General features: G+C 47.7%; 4 protein-coding genes across 4 annotated transcripts; 2 read left to right on the top strand and 2 right to left on the bottom strand.

The window, feature by feature from the left end:
- Positions 1-222: 222 nt before the first annotated feature.
- On the bottom strand, positions 223-2,392 carry AMO2 (cytochrome c oxidase subunit 1; the record flags this gene model as incomplete). The annotated part of the gene is made up of 4 exons (XM_049251147.1): positions 223-428; positions 486-1,397; positions 1,452-2,031; positions 2,090-2,392. 4 exons carry the CDS (start codon positions 2,390-2,392, stop codon positions 223-225), a joined length of 2,001 nt encoding a protein of 666 aa, XP_049109997.1.
- A 1,225-nt stretch (positions 2,393-3,617) lies between these two features.
- On the bottom strand, positions 3,618-11,434 carry TAO3 (Cell morphogenesis protein PAG1; the record flags this gene model as incomplete). Its single annotated transcript, XM_049251146.1, has 5 exons — positions 3,618-6,062; positions 6,116-7,129; positions 7,182-10,487; positions 10,540-10,770; positions 10,826-11,434. The coding sequence occupies 5 exons, from the start codon at positions 11,432-11,434 to the stop codon at positions 3,618-3,620; spliced, it is 7,605 nt and encodes a 2,534-aa protein (XP_049109996.1).
- Positions 11,435-13,146: 1,712 nt separating this feature from the next.
- On the top strand, positions 13,147-15,318 carry LOZ57_002064 (uncharacterized protein; the record flags this gene model as incomplete). The annotated part of the gene is made up of 2 exons (XM_049251145.1): positions 13,147-14,937; positions 15,022-15,318. 2 exons carry the CDS (start codon positions 13,147-13,149, stop codon positions 15,316-15,318), a joined length of 2,088 nt encoding a protein of 695 aa, XP_049109995.1.
- A 1,921-nt stretch (positions 15,319-17,239) lies between these two features.
- LOZ57_002063 (uncharacterized protein) lies at positions 17,240-19,350 on the top strand (the record flags this gene model as incomplete). Its single annotated transcript, XM_049251144.1, has 6 exons — positions 17,240-18,177; positions 18,231-18,321; positions 18,374-18,463; positions 18,542-18,636; positions 18,692-19,009; positions 19,065-19,350. 6 exons carry the CDS (start codon positions 17,240-17,242, stop codon positions 19,348-19,350), a joined length of 1,818 nt encoding a protein of 605 aa, XP_049109994.1.
- Between the last annotated feature and the right edge of the window lie 86 nt (positions 19,351-19,436).

Genomic DNA, 19,436 nt, shown 5'->3' with positions numbered 1-19,436 from the left:
TTGCTTCGCTCTAAAGAAATAGAAATTTTCGATGCTACAACTATGAAATGACTTTATATTCAAGAATATATTTTAATCTGAGAGTAATTTCAAGAACAAAAGAGGTAATATGTGCAAAACATTAAAGCGCCTACTAGTGTGGAGACCTTATACATACATACTTCATGGGCTAGTCGTCTGCGTAAGAGTGTTTCTAAATCATCAAGCGTTAAATTCCAGATTTCACAGCTTCGAGCTTCCCGGGCATCCACCACATCCTTGTGCGGTATCCTCATGTAATGAGGACTTATTAAATGTCTGAGATGATGGTGGGACATCCAGTGCTGGATTCTTTTCGAAAAATCCGTCGGGCCTAAGGGTAATATTGATTCTCTCGACAGGCATGACAGGGAAGTCCTCTGGCCGTGGATTGTGTGTTAATGCGAACGCTACATTGAAATTGCACGTTAGAGTAATTCGGCTACATTAGAATGTGAGAAACTTACAATGCCACAAGACAATATCTGTGTTCTCAATATTGTCATTGCGTGCAGTCCATACTTCCACGCCAGTCGACTGCTTGCTTTGATTGGTGAATTCACCAGCCGAATACAGCTCCCCGTCTTGATACTTGGTAACCCAGATGGGTTTTGTGGCAAACACTGCGCGGCGACGGTTGAAGCTTCGTTCTGACATGATCATAAGCTGAGTAGGCATGGCACCAAGTTTATAAGCAACAGGGTTTCCAGAGGTTGGATTAATCACATTGTCATTTCTGATCTTGAACGAGCGTGCTTTTTCAATGCTGAGCTCAGCCGTACCGGATGTCTTGAGAACAGTGGTATCCTGGATGTAGCCGACACCGTATGGGTTCATTGTTGGTTCATCAGGAAGCGGGACACTATCTTGGTAGACAACAGTGTTGTTATGACCATCGATAGCGGGATCAACACGCATGCTGAAAACATGTTGATGGTATCCAGCCATGACACCGGGACCAACATTGGTTCCCCATGGTACTTTGGTGCCATCTGCGTTGTCAATGGGCATAGTGGAGAGGATACCAGTTGCGCGAACCTCAAGCTCAATGCCACCGGCTTGATCGAAGATCCAGGCAAAGATATACTCGTAGTTAGACACAGTGCAGATCATTTGAACAACAAGTTGTCTGTTGCGGACTACCGTAGCGGCATTTGTTCTGTAGTTGGTGTGTTTGTGTTGCAGACCAGCGTCTTGTTCGTGCAAACAGATCACATTCTTAAGGTGGACAGGGTTTCCTTTGGAGTCAGTCCTGAACCCATCGAAGTATTTGATATGACCGAGACAATCGCATCCGAGGGAGAGTTGGTTGGCTGTATTTCCAAAACCGACATCTCCAACGTCAAACGCTTGTTTGCGGTGATAAGGAGCGCGTGGATCTGAAATAATGGTCAGCAGCAAATTTATCGTTTGGAGACTATTACGATACTCACCACCATAGGGAACAGTCATCTCACACAGGGATAGCCGATAGAAGACGTTGCGACCGTCGTATGTCGTATTGTAAATCACTAGGCCGTCACGGTAGTTAAACCCAACTCTGAATCTCCACTTCTGCCAATAGACATGGTTTCCATTGACCTTGAAAGAAGGCCCTTCTGGCTGCTGGACGATGTACGGCTTTAAGTCCGTTCGAAGTGGCTCTTCCAGAAGATCATGCGCGTACTGAACAGTCTTGACTTGCTTCCATGGTTTGGTGGGTGACGTAGTGTGATCAGTGCCTGTTGGAAGGTAGTCCATGCGGACAAGTTCTTTGGTAGTGCCGTCGAAGACTGGAGAGAATGTGCATGGGAGGGAATAATGATTGGTCTGCGGGTGATCTGTTTCACAGATGTACATATAATGCTGGAATAAACGACGTGTCTCGGCCTGGTTGTCGGTGCCATAAATCCAGGGGTCATTGCAGACAATAATATTGGGGGGCAGATTCATCTTCGCAATTTCAGCCTTAACAGCAGGGTGATCATTGCATACTTTCTCCATTTCGATCATTTCATCGACATCAGTGGGACCCTTGTGGCCTTGTCTTAGCTCTCTTCTTATGGTAACGGGTATCCTAGAATATTCTCACCTGGACGCCATTTGGAAGTTCCTTGCATTGTAGAAGAGATTTTTTATCCGCATTAATTAGGGCCTTTAGAAACACTTTTGTGTCCATACGGTGGAATAACGCCGTAAGAATACGAGCTGGTTTCGCAGGGAGGAGGTGGCCTAGGCGCTCAGCCTCGAGGTAAGGCACGGTATCCCTCTTGATGGGCTCCTGGACCTCGATGACCTTGTGGCGAAGAGGAACGCCAGGAAATGAGGCCTCAAGGACCCTCACCGCCAGGCGAATCTCATCTGGGGTCAACGGGTCAAAGGGATGAAGTGACATAGCGAAATTGGTATGGTCCCTAACGGGTATAAGAGAAGGAAAATACAATATAAGAAGAGATGGTCTCCCAAGGGTGATATCAAAAAGAGAGCGAGCGGACGAGGCCGTATTTGAAGGCCAGCAGTCGGCGTCACGAAAGCCATCATCGCGCCGAATCGGGCAATAAGCGATTGGCGGCTGCCGATTGGCTGGCGGAGCGATTTCGGGAGGGACTGCCGTAACGGGAAAGGCGCGCTCCCGAAACGGTCCAGAGCAGTGGGTCTGTTTGCCATATTGGCAAACATACCACGTGAACGGCGATTAGCTCGGTGAAGAAACGCAGGCAAGAGACGGTGAGGCAGGCCGCAGAATACAAGACGAGGGGCGGGAGGGGAGGGTTGGGGAGACAGGGGCTGCGGGCCAAAGGAGCGGAAGCAAATGCTGGCAAAGAGACCGTCGTTGGAGTAGTAGTAGCAGTAGTATTGGTGAATCGCGGCAAATGCTAGACCTAGCACCCCTGCGCAAGGTTTGTCCCCTGGAACAGAGCCGATTAGCCTCGCAGCCGGCTGAGGGACACGGCTTGACTCGCGGGGTGTGGGGTAACCGAGCCCGTCAACTCTTTTCTCCGCAGCACTTTGTATGCGGGCGGCTAGCTAACGGCTGGAGACGGGCCTCGTTCGACCAAAGGGGAAAGACGACGCGTTCTCGACCAACCCCGCGGCTGGGCGATTCGGCTCCGCTAGTCACCCGCGGTCGGCATGGCCTCACACCGCGGGTAGTTAGTTAACTAACTATACGACTCGCGCCGGGCAAAAGGAGCCCGCCGGTGTTTGCGGGAGCCGAGTCACGTGGCGATAACCGCGATCGATTGCTGGAGAGACGGAGGGGCAAAGAGCCGAAATGAATGCTGAGAAATCGTGTTTCATGTACATTATGCTTATGTATGTAGGTGGCTTCTATATACGTGCGGAAAAGAAAGTAGAGGGATTCGGAGAGGAAACAACAACCGTTATACTGCGGAGCTGCCCAGGCTCGAGGCGCGGCGGAAAGAGGTAGCTAAAAGTCCACAAAGAATATATATCATTGAGCTCTCGACGCCGGGTGGGAAGCGCTGTGCAGGTAATCGAACAGACCAGAACCAATGGGGTATATTCGAACATGATGACATATGTAACCGAAGTCAAACCATAAACAGTGAAATCAAAGATATAATAAAGTTGAAAAATGCGGGGGAGATAGTATGTGCTTAGCCTGGGCGACCAGGTGATGCAGGCGTGCTGTCACTTCCGGCAAGATACTCAACCGGAACTTTCGGCACCCGCGGCGAGTGGGCCAGTGCACGATGCTGGGCCCGGAGCAGGTCTCTCTGTCGCTCTTTTTCTCGGCCCGCATTGCCACCGGTCAAACGCCGGACACCACTACGTATGATGGCTTCTAGAGAAAAGGGCCCGTCCTGCCCGGTGCGTGGGCTAGCAGATGACGGATGGTGCATGCTTAAGCGATCTTCTGAGTCCGACAGAGCATCCTCGAAATAATCATCCGACAGGTCTGGAGATTTAATGTCGGGCATAGGTTGAAGGCTTGAAGAGGAGGTATTGATGGACGGGAAATTATTTGGCGAAGTCACTGATCGGACATGTAGGGAAGACCGAGGAGGCGCAGCCGTTAGGCTACTTGTAGAAGCTGCTAAAGGCGACGAGTGTACTTGAGCGGCCTCGGAGCGCTGGGCAGTGGATGGCCGGGACTCGGCAAATCCATTTTGGAATGATGTCGACGCAGTTCTAGCAAGGGATTTTCGGAGTAGAGGTGCGGTTTGTTGGTCGTATAAATGGGTACTGGCGTCATGGAAATCACCAGCAGTAAAACTTCGAAGCGTTGAACCACCAATGGAAGTCATCGTAGAACTGGCTTCTGTCTCGTCAAAGAAATCATCAAGACTGTCCAATTTTTGCAGCAGATCACCCATGTTTTCGTTTTGAGTATCGAATGACTTCATTGTGTCGGCACGAATTGGGAAGAAAGAATCCCCATAATCTTCGATTTGGAACTCCATCTCCGGTGTTGGGGGAGGTGGGCCTTCAGCATCTTCGACGTCCGCACACGTGTAAAATACGGCGTGGACGTTATTTCTTGTGAGGCCAGACTGGGCAGCAGGAACAGCGATTGACCAGCCAGTGGGTTCAGGAATCCCATACAAACTTTGAATGCGCTCGAATTCTTTCCTGATTGCCCGAGACGATGAAGAGGAGGCCATGCTCATACGCAAATGGTGTCGTTCCATCGGATTTCCAGAAACCGTCATAATCTGATCAAGTACTTCAAGTGCTTGGGGGCATAAGTCGGTATGGAGTAACCGCAAGAGAGGAGAAATCAGATCCGGTCCATGGCAAGCAATGTCGGATCTGCGTATATCGATTGTCGTTATGAGGATTCCAAGTATTCTCATGGTGTGTATGCGAAACCATCGAGTGTTGTTTGTCAATAGGCCCATGATAAACACTAGGCTCTGAACATCTTGATTAGGGAAGTAATATGCCGAGATTGACGTTGCCATCTCATTGAGTAAATCCTGGCTACTATGATACCCACCCTTGGCGAAGCATGAAAGACAGTCCGCTAGCTGGGCACAGCCTTGATTTTCGGCCACCGTTGCAAGCAAGCTGGCGCGAGATTGAAGCTCTCCAGAGGTGCTAGGAGAATCAAAATGATGAAGAAAACATGGTAAGTTAGCCCAAATAGCAAACAGGAGGCGATTTCCATCGCCTACCAGATCACTACCAGGTAACGGCGTTAGTCTGTGAAGTAAACGAAGGGTTCTCTCCAAGGAATCCGATGACTTAAGGCCCTTATAAGCCAACGCCTGTATGCCTTCGAATTCGCCTTCCCACTTGGTAGGTTTGCTCTCTTTGAGTTTGGCAATAATGGAATCGTCGGATAGGTCAACCTTTTCAATGTATGTCTCAAGCATCGCCATACTTTCCATAAACTCCCGTTCATGGATGGTATTTAGACACGCACACGTCGTCCAAAATAATTGAGGATACCTCATTAGGTCCTGGGTCGTCAGCGAATTAATAATTATTTTTAACGTTGTTAAAATCTCCATCGAAAACGTTTGATAGTCAGTTTCTTCCTCAGCAATTGTGTTGGACAACCGTGCTAGCATATCGGCTAACATTCTTGAGTCCAAAGATGTGGATATACACCTGTATACTTGAAATGACCGGCAGGCCAGGTGTCTGACAGGGCAGGACGTTGCCCAGTTCAACGCCTCCTTTGACCATGCGTCGCCCACGCCCTCATAGACTGCATTGAATATGCTTGCAACGCTGTGGGTTACATGCAGCATAGATTCAGGAACCCGACTATTGTTCTGCTCTACTTCCTTTCCATTGTTGTCATCATAGTCCCATATCACAGTAGGATCACTTTGACGAATACAGTCAACCAAATCTTCAATGGCTTCTCTCTTTTTATCCTGGGAATCATTGTCTAGTTTCGAGGCAACAAGTTCATGAATCAAATGAACTAACATTTCACGAGCCTGCTCCTGAACAGCCAAGATATAATGATCCCAGAAAATCAGCGCAATATGAATAAGTTTGATGACGCTGTCGAAATCGAGTGTAACAGGGCCAACCATTAAATCAACGAGAAATATCAGAGCAACTTGCCCTAATGATAGTCCGGCCTATTGAACTGTAAGCAAGGAGTAAACTCATGTTGAAAGTCTGATGGACAAACCTGTTTATTGCCAACTGGCAAAACAGTTCCTAGATCTGCAACATAAGGCAGGCTAGCTATATCAGGCGGTGGCGCCAACGGTTCTCTTCGTTCATGAACCATATTTTTGGGGGTTAGCTGCATCAGGAAAAAATCTATAACTTTTGAGCCAGCCGGAGTAGACGCCAGAAAGACCACGATTTGTTTCGCGTAATCCACGAAATTTTGCTCCTTGCGCTCCAAACAGAGGTTGATTATAAAATCAAGTACAAGTTGGACGTTGCCTCCATGCGGGCCCGTGGCAAGAGCTTGCCAAAGAGCCTGCACCTCATTTGGTAAGATATTCCCTGACTGAATAGTAATCTCAAACAGATTCGCAAGAAGCATATAAGATTTCGCTGTTGGGCCACCATTTGGATCGAGCTGGAGCTCAAGCACTTGCACCCAGGGTAATATAGCAGCAACCATGTTTCGCTGTGTATCTGGCCGGATATTTCGGAAATGCAACGAGAACTCAGAAAAAATTATGAACGCGAGGTCGGAATGTTGTTGAGCTAGCCTCTTTGAGGTTTCGAATTGTGCCAGCTTATACACAGCAGTTGTTTTATCTGAGATGCTAATGTCGAAATCTTGTAGCCTCGAGTTCTTCTGCTGTCGCTCTTCAATTGTCCTTAGTAAACGAGCGGATTTCATTCTAATCTCGCGTTTTGAGTTGCCGAGAGTAAAGAGAACCGCGCCAAGAACTCTCCAGAATGCGATAGGGTAGTCAATATGTTCAATCAAAACTTCTGAAAAGACTTCAAAATAGCTCTCAAGTGCCTTGGGGCGCTCAGACAAATAACACATCTCAATACACTGCTCCAAGAGGTAAGGCAAATCTTTGTTGTAAACAATCAGATTTTTGAGCGCTCGCCGGCCGATGGCATGTAGCTTGTCGCTGACAGTTTTCAAAATGATGTCAATCCAAGCAAGCATTCTCCTAACATCGAATTGAAGAACCGCCCTACTCTCAGTCATAATCCGAATAGGACCACCCTATTTTAACTTTTTTAGCTCACAATACAGGACTAAGATATGTAATACGTACGCAAAGTGAAGCCATTGCACTCAATGCAGCCGTCCGTAGATTTCTTTTTTCTATTTCCATAGCGGCCGTGCTCCGAAGCTCACCATGGTCTATTTGCCTTGCCAGCACAAGCTTACGCATATTCTCTTCTCGAATGTTTATCTGAGGTTGGTTGGGGGAATATCCACACCAATCTTCCATGAGAGAAAAGGCAGACTTCCTAGATTCAAATGGCATCCAACGCAAAGGATCTTTGGACCGTTTAATGCCTTCAAACAATTGTTCTACTAGACCGCAATAGTGGAAGCGGAGGCTTTGAAACTCTAGGTCGTTTTGAACCTCCACATCGCTAAGGAAAATTCTTAGGTCTCTTGTATACGTAACCAGATTGTTAAGGATCCAGTCATCGTGATATATTTCGGGTTCTTTTAAGAAATGCGCGGTTGCTTTGTACACATTTGTTACCTCTGTTCGAAGACGATCAGTTTGCCTATTCCTTCTAGGGCTACTGGGGGAACGGTGATGGTTTCCGATGCGAACCCGAGCCTCTTCATTGCAAGTCGTCACGGCGTATTGGAGTGATTCGAGCAACGTTCTGTATAGATTAATGTTAATAGAGCCAAGGGCGACGACAATGGCTGTGCGAATTGATTCGTGGCTTGCGGAGAGAAGCGGAATAACGAATGCAAACAGCGATCTTGCCGAACTTATTTTATCCTGTGACTGCTGGCCCCCTTTCGAGGTTTTGCGAGCATGCTGCGCATTTGCGAGCTGACTCTGGGATTGAGCACCAGCACTATTAAGCGTAGTACAAGCCATAATGAGATATAATTTCCATTGCTCGATGGTAACTTCAGGCGAGGTGCTAGGACTTCGCGTGATTTGACGAGATGCAATATAGTCCAAGGACGCATACTGAAACGCCTGCGAGCCCTCTGCAATCGCAGTAATATACCTATGCATTTGAACCAGCCTAGCGCAGACGATTTCACGGCCTAGGGTTACAGCAAAGGGACACATATCAAAGCTGATTCGAATGAGATTCGGAAACAGTTTCGACCACAGAGTCGAGTCGTAGGACACCTCACTGCTGCACAGTTCAATGAGTGTATTATGGGGGCCTTTGCCTTGTCTTCCTTTTTGCAATCTGCTCCGTTCGGCGACCGTCAAAAGATCGTCTTTCAGATCCAGAACTTTATCAGAATCGCCTTCTAGAATTCTGATAATCCTAGTATTATTCTTCCCGAGTGCACTATCGAATTCTGTCACAAGACGGAGAACGGTAATAGCGAAGGCACGGACCCGCCTTGACTGTGAGCATAAGAAAAAGAGCCCATGCGATTCGATTTCTTCCACGTGAGCCAACACACTCGAAAGATCCAGCTGCAACCCTCGACTCCCAGATATATTCTTATCCAAATTCTCCGCTGAAGCTTCTCTCGTTTTTTGTCGAATTTCCTCGATCCAGATTCGGATAAGTTCCACATACAGTTTCAGGGTCGATTCAATGTGGCCTGGTCCAAGCATGCCTTCGTCTGACATTGTTGAATACCTGGCGTCAAAATTGAAAATAAAGCGAGCGAAACCAATAGCAACATGTTGGGCATGGGATTGACGAGCAATGGACTTCAGAGATTCTGCGGAAGATGCCGCAATATTATTCTGCACATGTGCTGTTCCGGTGCACAGCAAGTTGATTAGGGAATTGAAAGGAATGTGATCAGAAAGACAGCGGGGGAGAGCTTGAACGGCGACATGAAGAAGGTCATAAAATGCTTGTTTCTGATCCGGCGTATTGATATGATCATCCCGTCTACCAAAACTGAAATGTTCAGTAATCGGTGTTTTCGGTGTAACCCCGCCGAACTTTTCATCTAAGGCAGCCTGGCCGCCAAAAGTGTTATCACATAAGAGTGTTAGCTTTCCAAGAACCTCGCAAAACCTGAAATAACATTTCCGCGTATTTTCACTGAGTTTCGAAGCATTGACGGGACGACAGGTGTACCGAAAATAGTTTGAAGTAGCTTGGTCAGTTAAGTTACGGAAGTCTTGAACAGGAAAGGGAGAAAGCAAAACCTCATTGCCAAAATCTTGCGGAAATGGCGGTGGGGTTTGGAGCTCGCCATCGAGGTCAGCCATAATGGCAAGAAACGAGCGAATGCCAATGACCATTTTCTCGGGTTCCATCTGCTCTATTCTAAACTCCTTGCCGGACATAATCTGATCTGAACTAACCAAAGGGAATATTATCATCTTGAAACATAGCTCTGGATATCTATGTCCAATCGTGCGCACAAGATGGGTAATCGGCTCTACCACATAGTTATCTGTAGTGATATAGGTCTTTTTCCCCCCTGGCAAAACGATGCGAATTATTTCCTCAATCTTACGCAAAGGGTTGCTAAGAGTGTCTGAATGACGATAGAGATACGTCCATAAAAGCCGGCATATAGCCTGTAGGGCAGTTGCTCGTGTGGGCCGATCCTTTAGCTTTGGAGGAAGACTGTGAATGACCGACATCCATTGAGCTAGAAATATATCTCTAGGGGATGCACATAAAAGTAAGACTTGGAACGGGAAAGCAATATTCCAGTGCCTAGGCTTCACAAGGATTTGCCCCAATCGCGGACCGATGAGATCGAGAAATTCCTTCCATTTTAGTGACGACAGGTTGCAAACAGGATTTGCTGCGATTGGTAAAACAAATATTTCAAGCATTTGACAATATGCCTGCTTCAGCCGTTGACCGTGAGCATCGACAAGGAGCTTGGCAAGGGAGTATAAAAAATCACAAGTTCGATCCCAGGCATCTTCTGGAAGGATGCGAAGCCGTAGGTGCCTCATTCCATATATAAGCAGTTCGGCTCTCGCTTCGGCGTCTTTAATGGATAATAACCGCCCTTCTTCCTTTTGATATTGATTAAGCTCTGTGAGGAATCTGATGGTCACACTAGCAAAATTATTTTCACTCATGATTCCCAGCAACTGGCTATATATACGCCAGTTGGCCATTCGAAGAGAAGAAGCTGCAATTTGGTCAGGATCCACGGTCTTAAGCTGTCCAAAGACGATATCTTCCAGCCGATCTGCCATCTCAAACGTAATAGCATCCATACTACTTTGATTGAAGATTTCAATTAAAACCCGACAAACAAGATAGACGGATACTGTTGCCCGCCTTTCGGCCAGAACAGCATCATCTTGACGAGGCGGAAGTGAGATAGACGTAGTGCTGCCCATTGGGGAAGTATCAGAGACGTCAAGGCCAGGCGGTACGGGTTCAGTGTTACGTCGAATAACAGTCATCCCGATAGGTAGCATAGTTGGCTAACCGTGTCATGTTAGTGCGGGATTTGAAAATAGCAAGTTGAGAACTGACTTGGGTAGCCCTTTGCTTCGCGATTGCAGCCGCCTCGCCTTTCGACTTTCTCCAGAACATAATGGTGTCTATAAGGGGTTTTGGTTTTTGTTTTGCTATATGTCCCAGTGCAGCAATAAGCTGATCGAATGCCAAATCCGCACCAGGACCACACACATGTTCTACCGGTGTCTCTAGATCTGCCATACTTAGGATGCATTGGTTGATTTTTTCGTCCGCTTGGCCAACAAACTATTTATATGCTGGTTAGCATAGTTTTATTGCATCAACGATAGAAGACACAGACCGAGTTGAACAGATGATGAAGAGCATATTCCTCAACCGTTTTTGCCTCCTGGACATAACTCCCCGAGCGGGATGCATGGTGAGTATGCTCGCGCCGTGATTTCCCAGATAGCGTGCTCTTTCGGTGCAAAGCTATTTCACTGCCGGGGTCCAACTGGTTGAAATCTTGCACTGTAGACAAGGGGCTATTTTCTCGCTTTCCGTTCTGTTTGGGTTCCCCATTATTTGTAGAGCAAAAGCTAGCGGTAGACATCGCTTCTGGATTCAGCGGACCAGTCGTGCTAGGAGGAGCAAGACTGGGGCTCCGAGTATGCTGAATGCTTCCGTGTACGATTGACGCTTGGCGGTGATGACCATAGGAGTTTGAGGGTCGTCTCTCTACGACATCTTCGTCTATCACGGGCCGACCAATTCCAGGTTCTGGGCTTTTTGAGGTTGATTGAGATCGAACCTGAGATTGCGGCTGTAAAGTGGGATGGGCGCCAGGGCCAGGTGGGTCAACGGGCCGGCCTCGGACGATGGAGATGTCACGGCTATGAGCTCCGGGAGGTAGAGGAGTTCTAGAAGGGAGGCGGTCGGGAGATGTTTGGGTATTTGGCGGCGAGGCCATAACAGCGTCAGGGATAAGCGGGAGCTGCTGACCATGACCTGTCTGACGCATTGACTGAGGGCTAGCTGAATAGGGTGGAACAAGTTAGCGTCCGGTTTGATTCGCAGGGGTTGCCCTGAGAGTCATGATGCTTTGATGGACAGTTTGTCGGATGGTGAGACTAGACGGCCCCGCCTGGAAAGCTTCAACTCACAAGTGTGTAGCATATTCTCACGGGGAATGCAGGAGTGGTGTTCTAGTCTTCCTCATCATTATCGACTCAGGGTCCTACTGGCGATAGTGAAGCCGGAAACAAACCAAACCATGTCTGCCAGTTGAGGCCAGCAGTATGCCCATAGCGACGTCGTCTATCGGCCGTCGCTTTTTCCAGATCCTTGCAAATTGAAGTTGGTTGTCCAGGTCAGATCCCAAGTCTGCAGCTTGAGGTTGCGGCCCCTGGACGGCCGCGCCCGCTAAACCGCCCTTGGTCTAGTGCAAATGCTGAGGGAATATTTCACGTGATATAGCCATCGCCACGTGCTTATGTAATACTTCAGTTGGTTATTTGGCTTTCGGAGCGATATCCTGTGGTCAACGTAAATGCCAAACCATACTCCGTACTGCCTACCTGCTCATAACGAGTGTGTATACTCCGTACGGAGTAGGTATTCATATAACCAACACAGACATGCAATAATAGGCGCTGCGGACCACGCCTCCGTATCTACCCCTTATAACCGCGCGTAAGTATACCCCGTGCGTACGGAGTACTCCGTACAGAGTATCACTCCTACCTGAACGTTCTTGAGTATTTTGGACAGCTCAAAGCCAAGGTCCGAGACAGCTACTAGCCCATGACATTATCAACTCTACCACAGCATCTGTAAAAAGGAAGAATTAGATAAGTAGACGGAGAACAAGACAACACTATCTTCATCCATGGAGGAATGGGATCTCTGGTGGGAGTCATTAATATCACGAACTACTCCGTACTCCGTACTGGCTAAATAAATACCTATGGTGTTGAAGTACTGGTGACTAAAGCGGCTCCGTCGCGTTCTGTGGTTCCGTTTCGCCGGTCGGGCAAATAATAATAACGAACTGGCCGGGGAGGCACGGAGTCACGAAGCGCAATCTGTTCTTTTTGCGGTGCGAGGGTGGAACCATCTGGAAGCCGCGGGATCTCGACTGTGCATGTGTTGGCTGTATTCCGCACCGAAGGTCGGCGCTAGGCTGCCCTTGGTCTAGCCAGCCTTCGGAACATCGAGGTTCCGGCCCGCCCGTTCAGCTGCCGGCTGCACACTAGGCCAAGCTGGTGAAAGCCCGCGCCGCACCGGCTGGAAGCGCTGCTTCTCACCTCGTTTTCGTTTCTTTGTCCTCAGTCGGCAATCATTCAGGTCCTCCTGTGCTTGCTACCAGCACTCGCTCTCCCTCTCCCTCTCCCTCTCCCCTTTGAGCAACAGCTTGTCGATTGCCTTGGGTGCTCCTGGAGGTCTGCTGGGAATTTTTATTCCCTTTCCTTTCTCGCTCCTTTCCCGCATACTCCTCTGGTCCGGACTCCAAAAACTAGAAATTCGTGGACGAACGATCGACCTTATAGAACCTGTTCGTTTGCCTTGTCGTGGCATATTGACCTCTCACCTTACCGTACTTATTTGAGTGCTGCTGGGGTGCACGTTATCTCGGCCCCCTGTCACTAGCTGCCGTGATCAAGTGCCCGATACGTTCAAAAGATGGCACAAGTTGACTCCCTGGACCTTGTGGTCCTTGCCGTGCTGCTCGTGGGCAGTGTAGCTTATTTTACAAAAGGGACATACTGGGCAGTCCCCAAATCTCCTGCCGTGACTACCTTCGGCGCTACGAACGGAATGCCAAAAGAGGGCAAGACGCGAAACATCATAGAGAAGATGAACGAGACTGGAAAAAACTGTGTTGTATTCTTTGGATCTCAAACGGGGACAGCGGAAGATTATGCATCGAGGCTTGCAAAGGAAGGAAGTCAGCGGTTTGGTTTAAAGACAATGGTTGCCGATCTGGAGGACTATGATTTTGAAAACCTGGACCAGTTTCCCGAAGATAAAGTTGCTATCTTCGTTCTAGCTACGTACGGTGAGGGAGAACCTACAGATAATGCAGTAGACTTTTACCAGTTCATGACTGGAGAAGATGTTTCGTTTGAAGGGGGAGCTAGCGCTGAAGAGAAACCACTCTCCACTTTGAAGTACATTGCATTCGGCTTGGGAAATAATACTTACGAACATTACAATGCCATGGTACGGCAAGTCGATATTGCATTGACTAAGCTAGGCGCGAAGAGAATTGGTACCGCTGGCGAGGGAGATGATGGTGCGGGCACTATGGAAGAAGACTACCTTGCCTGGAAAGAGCCCATGTGGGTGGCTTTGGCTGAAGAGATGGGTCTGGAGGAGCGGGAAGCTGTATACGAACCGACGTTTTCCATCACGGAAGAACCAGCCTTGTCGCCAGAGTCAGAAACCGTTTACGTCGGCGAACCCAACCAGAACCACCTCGACGGGAAAACTTCCGGCTCTCACAATGCCCATAACCCTTTCATCGCACCTATTGTTGAGTCTAGAGAACTATTCACGGTCAAAGATAGGAACTGCCTGCATATGGAAATCGGAATTTCAGGAAGCACCTTGAATTACCAAACCGGCGACCATCTTGCGGTCTGGCCTACCAACTCTGGCAAGGAAGTCGACCGTTTCTTACGAGTGTTCGGCTTAGAGGAAAAACGTGACACTGTTGTCAAAATCAAGCCTATTGATGTGACCGCGAAGGTACCGTTCCCAACGCCTACTACCTACGACTCAGCTGCTAGGTACTATATGGAAATCTGTGGTCCTGTTTCTCGACAATTTATTGCGACCCTGGCTCAGTTCGCTCCCGACGAAGACACCAAAATGAAGATGAAGCGTCTTGGTGACGATAAAGATCAATTTCACAGCAAGATCTCTACCCAATTCTTCAACATCGCGCAAGCTCTCCAGAGCCTGACCTCGGAGCCGTTCACAGCCGTTCCTTTCTCGCTGCTTATCGAAGGTATCTCTAAGCTTCAGCCACGGTACTATTCCATCTCGTCATCGTCGGTGGTTCAGAAGGAAAAGATTAGCATTACGGCTGTCGTTGAGTCCATTCGTATACCAGGGGCTGGCCACATCATGAAAGGTGTCACCACCAACTACTTGTTTGCCTTAAAACAAAAGCAACACGGCGACCCCAAACCGGACCCCCATGGCTTGACGTATGCGATCACTGGCCCAAGAAACAAATACGACGGCATTCATGTCCCGGTGCACGTTCGGCACTCCAACTTCAAGCTGCCATCCGATCCAGCCAAACCGATTATCATGGTAGGCCCTGGTACTGGCGTTGCACCATTCCGTGGCTTCGTCCAGGAACGCGCTGCGTTGGCCGAGCGAGGAGAAAAAGTGGGCCCGACGGTTCTTTTCTTCGGCTGCCGAAAGCGGAGCGAAGATTTCTTGTACGAGAAGGAGTGGGAGGTAAGTTGTCACGTGACTCTCTGCCCCGCCGAAAGGCACAATTCCGCACTCCCAGCAGCCGGCTAACTAGCTTTCTTTTCGCAGGCCGTCTCAGAAAAGCTCGGCGATAACTTCAAGTTCTTCACGGCGTTTTCTCGAGAAACTGACAAGAAGGTGTACGTGCAGCACCGACTCCGAGAAAACGCCGCCTTGGTCGATCAGCTGCTCAGGGACAAAGCCACTTTTTATGTCTGTGGTGATGCTGCCAACATGGCTCGTGACGTGAACAATATTCTTGGCCAGATCATCGCCGAGCAGCGTGGACTTCCGGTGGAGAAGGGTGAAGAGCTGGTTAAGAACATGCGGAACAAGGGGTTGTACCAAGAAGACGTCTGGTCGTAATGGAACTTAGGGCAAGTATATATCCCCCTTTTTCTATCCGCTCTCCTATTTCTCTGCTCATCTGCCTCATAAGGCTGTGAGACCCCTATATGGCTCCGCTTTTTCAATTTGACTAAAAAGACTCCGTACCTCAAATTACTTCTCTTTGTTGAAGCGCAAGAATCCTCTCCTTTTTGTTCATGCACTGCTTGGGCACTTTGCGTCCACCATGCCACTATTTTGGTGTTTAATTAGACTATCTATGATTGATGAAGAGCGTAAACAAAGGCCATTTTGATATGCACGTCTAAATGTATGTATGAATGTACTTGTACCTAATATAGACTTCTGTTATGATTTCTTGATGATGCCCAATATAAACAGTGGGAAGGTGTTATACGAAATGTTGCAGCGGCCTTTAAGGCCTCGCACAATTAATTCAACAGAAAGTTGCATATACGAACAACTTTACGCATTCATCATGCGCAGGTCATAGCTCCGTTACCTAGTTACAAGGATTTCGGGCATATCAAGGCTTGGCGTGCTGGAGTAAAAAGTTTAGCAATAATCAAAGGAGTTAATATGAAAAGCTACTATTAACCACATCTGAATATTCTCTAGGCACATGCTCCATTGGCTCCATGAAAAACTCCATACTCCTGAGTTTTAGGTTATGCCTAAAACTGTTTTTAAATCTACTTAAGCATCAGTGGCATACATGTTGTTTAAACAATGATTTCTGCAAGCAGCAGTACTGGTTGTCACTCACTGAAAGTGTGAGGGTGTACGGAGTACTCTCTATTTTTCAATTGCTTGAATATCCTACGTTAGATCCACCCCAGAGTTCACATTCCTCTTCTGTCGTGATGTTTATTGGAATTTATTCTGCAGGAAAAGGAAGCCCATCCCTGTAGAATGCTTCAGCAGCCGGGATCACCATAGCTTCTCTATAGGAAGGGCATTTGCGTTCTTGCTGTTGTTAGCGATTGCCTCAGGGCAGAAACTCGGGTGTTGGGCTAAAATGTCGTTGGCCAGACATAGAGCTTGTGGAAATTGAATGCTTTCACTAAATGAATCTAGGATATTGGAGTTTCTGTTCTGTTTCTATTTGGACAACACCAGCAATTTGTGACGGTAACAGTGCTCCGCCAGTGTATCGCCGCTGCGAGTTTGGTCCTTTCTTGACGATCAACCACCAAGCGCTCTTTTTCCGATACAGGATAGACACGAGTAACACTTTTCTCTATTCACCTGCATCTGATGCATCCTCCTTTCTCTCCCTTCCCATTGCCCTTTCTTTTCTGCTCTCCGTTGCATCCTGCTTCACTTGTTGGGCCTTGGCCTGGCCTGCATGTTGTCCCTGCCTAGGGTGCTGAAGCCTCACCCTACCTCCTTCCGTTTTTTGCTCAGAACTAGAGCTTATTTCAACATCCCGCCATCTCGTTTTTACTCTTCTTTCTTGTTTCCCATCACAAGTCGACTTATTCTCTCAATTTTCGCTGTTATCCGCGTTATTTCTCTACTGTCTACTCCACTGGTTCGCTTTTTATCGCTTTTTTTCTACATCTATTTCACACTCGCTAGTACCCAGCCTTTTCCATCCATATCTATCTCTGTTTCATCAGCCTTCCCGGACTCTTTTTCCTTTACATCTACTCTTACCCGCTCGCTGCATTTTTGTGCTCAATACCCCTTTGTATGTCCCTATATGATGTTTTCCATGTACCCACAGGAACTCGGATACCGTAGCTAACATGGGTTCTTTTGAAAAGCTTTCGGATCTCGTCAGGAGCTCAATTCCAGAAAGCTACACAATTGACGCGTATAGGGTATGCTACTTTTGCCTCTCGTGACAACTTTCCATTCCATTCTCCTACGAATGCAAAGAAATTGATCTTACGCTAATAGTATTTTCTTTTATTCGAGAAAGAAACGAGACGCCATGAGCCAGCCAACCCAAATTCAAACCAGTACCACTGAAGATGCTCATTACTTGGGCCACGAGAATCCGATGGGGCACCAGTACATGCCTCCACAGTGCTACGGCCCTCCTATTCACCCGGGTGGTCATACACGGGATGCTAACGGGAGCCTCAATCAAACTTTTGCTACCTTGGGTATTCATGGGCAGCGTCCAAATTATGCACCAGTCAAAGGTAGCATTCCAGTTACTTCCGGGGCAAATAGCGAAATGCACCATCCTCAGCAAGGACCATTTGTAGTGGTTTCGAGCCCCCCCATGTTTCGAAGTGGGATGATACCACCCCCCCATTTCGGTCAAATTCCACCCGATCAAGGTGGTTCTTTCCAGTATGTACCTACTAGCATTTATCCCGGCTTCGTTACCAAGGCTTCGTATTCCCCTACCTCCTATCCTGGATATCCTTGGCCATACGCGCTGAGCCCTGATCAGGATCCTGCAAAACACCATTGCGACTGGTCGCCAGTTGAAGATAAAACCGCGGCTAATGTTGTTATTGACGGTGCCGCACATCCAAATCAAACTGAATATTACCCTGTTGCTGGACCGGTTGATCACCCTCAACCAACGGCTCCAATCTACAACGGCACACCTCAGACCCCAGGTCCTTGCCTCCCATATCAGATGATGAGAGGTGCTGGAGGTTATGTTCTTCAAGATCTTGATGCGTTGGTGAAGCAAGATCCCCCAATTCCACCCGCTGTCCCAGCAATGTGGACTAACCCTTCTGAACTCACGCTTGCAAAATGTCTGGAGAACCGTGAAGGTATAACAAACGTTTACATTCGTGGATTTCTCCCAGAGACAACGGACGAAATGTTATACGCTTATGCTGCAAGATTTGGGAAAATTGACAGATGCAAGGCAATAGTTGATTTGGACAGTGGTCTTTGTAAAGGGTGAGTCTGTCAAACACATAACTATTGAATGATATACCCTAATCATCATCAAGATTTGGGTTTGTACAGTTCTTTAGTTTTGAAGCGTGTGAAAATTGTATCCGCGGTTTTTTCCATCTCGGGTATCAAGCAAGCTTTGCACAGGTAGGTCTCGTCAGCTCCATGAAATAAGATAATATGACTCTGATATGTATAGAAATCTCGAAACTCTCGACTTAAGGATTTGGAGGATAAGTCTTCTACAAACATTTATTGCACCAATGTCCCCATAGAGTGGGTTGAAGCTGTAAGCACTCTATACCTACAATATGTTTCTCGGATTTTTATAAATAGAATTACACCTTTTACTAAAAAAACTTTTCAGGATCTTCGCCGTCATTTTGAGCCGTATCGAGTAATATCTGAAAAGATTAGCCGCGATGAGAATACTGGGATTAGCAAGGAAGTCGGGTTTGCAAGGTGACTTTTTTCTTTTGAACTTTGAAAATTCCCTACTAATCTCACAATTGCGTAGGTTTGAAACTCGCGATATAGCTGAGAATGTGCTTGCGGAGTTTCATAATATCACTGCCAAAGATGGTGTAAAGCTTATGCTTCGTTTTGCTGACACCAAAGCACAAAAGCAACTTAAACATCAGAGTAACGAGCGACGTGCTTATCGTGCCGGGGAATATAGTTACTCTGTTGAGATGGTACAGGGCTCAACTCCGTCGCCTAGCCTTCATCGTCTACAACAAGCCGCATCTCACTTCAGTCCAAATTCTCAAAGCAGCTATGCCTCTCCTATCGGAGTCGGCCAAGTTTGGACTCCGGCAACTTCGATCTCCCCCCCGTAAGTTGGACTATGAGGGCATACACTGGCTATATGCAGCTAATTGAAGGTCTAGAGGCCCACTATTAAATAGATCTGTTAACAGTTTACGCGCCACTTCATGGCCATCACGCGTACTGTCCAATATTGAGAATACCCCCAGTGCCCGGGGACGGCTAGTTTCTATTAGCAGAAGTTCTTTGTCTGCCGGTTCCACGAAGACCGTCATGCCTATTGCTTCTCTCCAGGGCAGCAGATCTGAAAATTCAAGCCCAAAAAAGGGAAAAGCGACGTCCGGTTCTATGTCTCCAACCCCTTCAGCGAAGGAGATAAACTTCTCAACTCCAAAATCCTGCAATTAAAGATTTCTTCACGGTAATATTACTCGTGACGAACGTCGTATTCCTGAGTATTCCTAGCAACACCTAGTACGCTTTATAACGGCACT

Source organism: Ophidiomyces ophidiicola, assembly GCF_022830035.1.
Source record: "Ophidiomyces ophidiicola strain CBS 122913 chromosome Unknown scaffold_5, whole genome shotgun sequence".
Taxonomy (NCBI): Eukaryota; Fungi; Ascomycota; class Eurotiomycetes; order Onygenales; family Onygenaceae; genus Ophidiomyces; species Ophidiomyces ophidiicola.
This window is presented reverse-complemented; position numbering and strand designations above follow the sequence as displayed.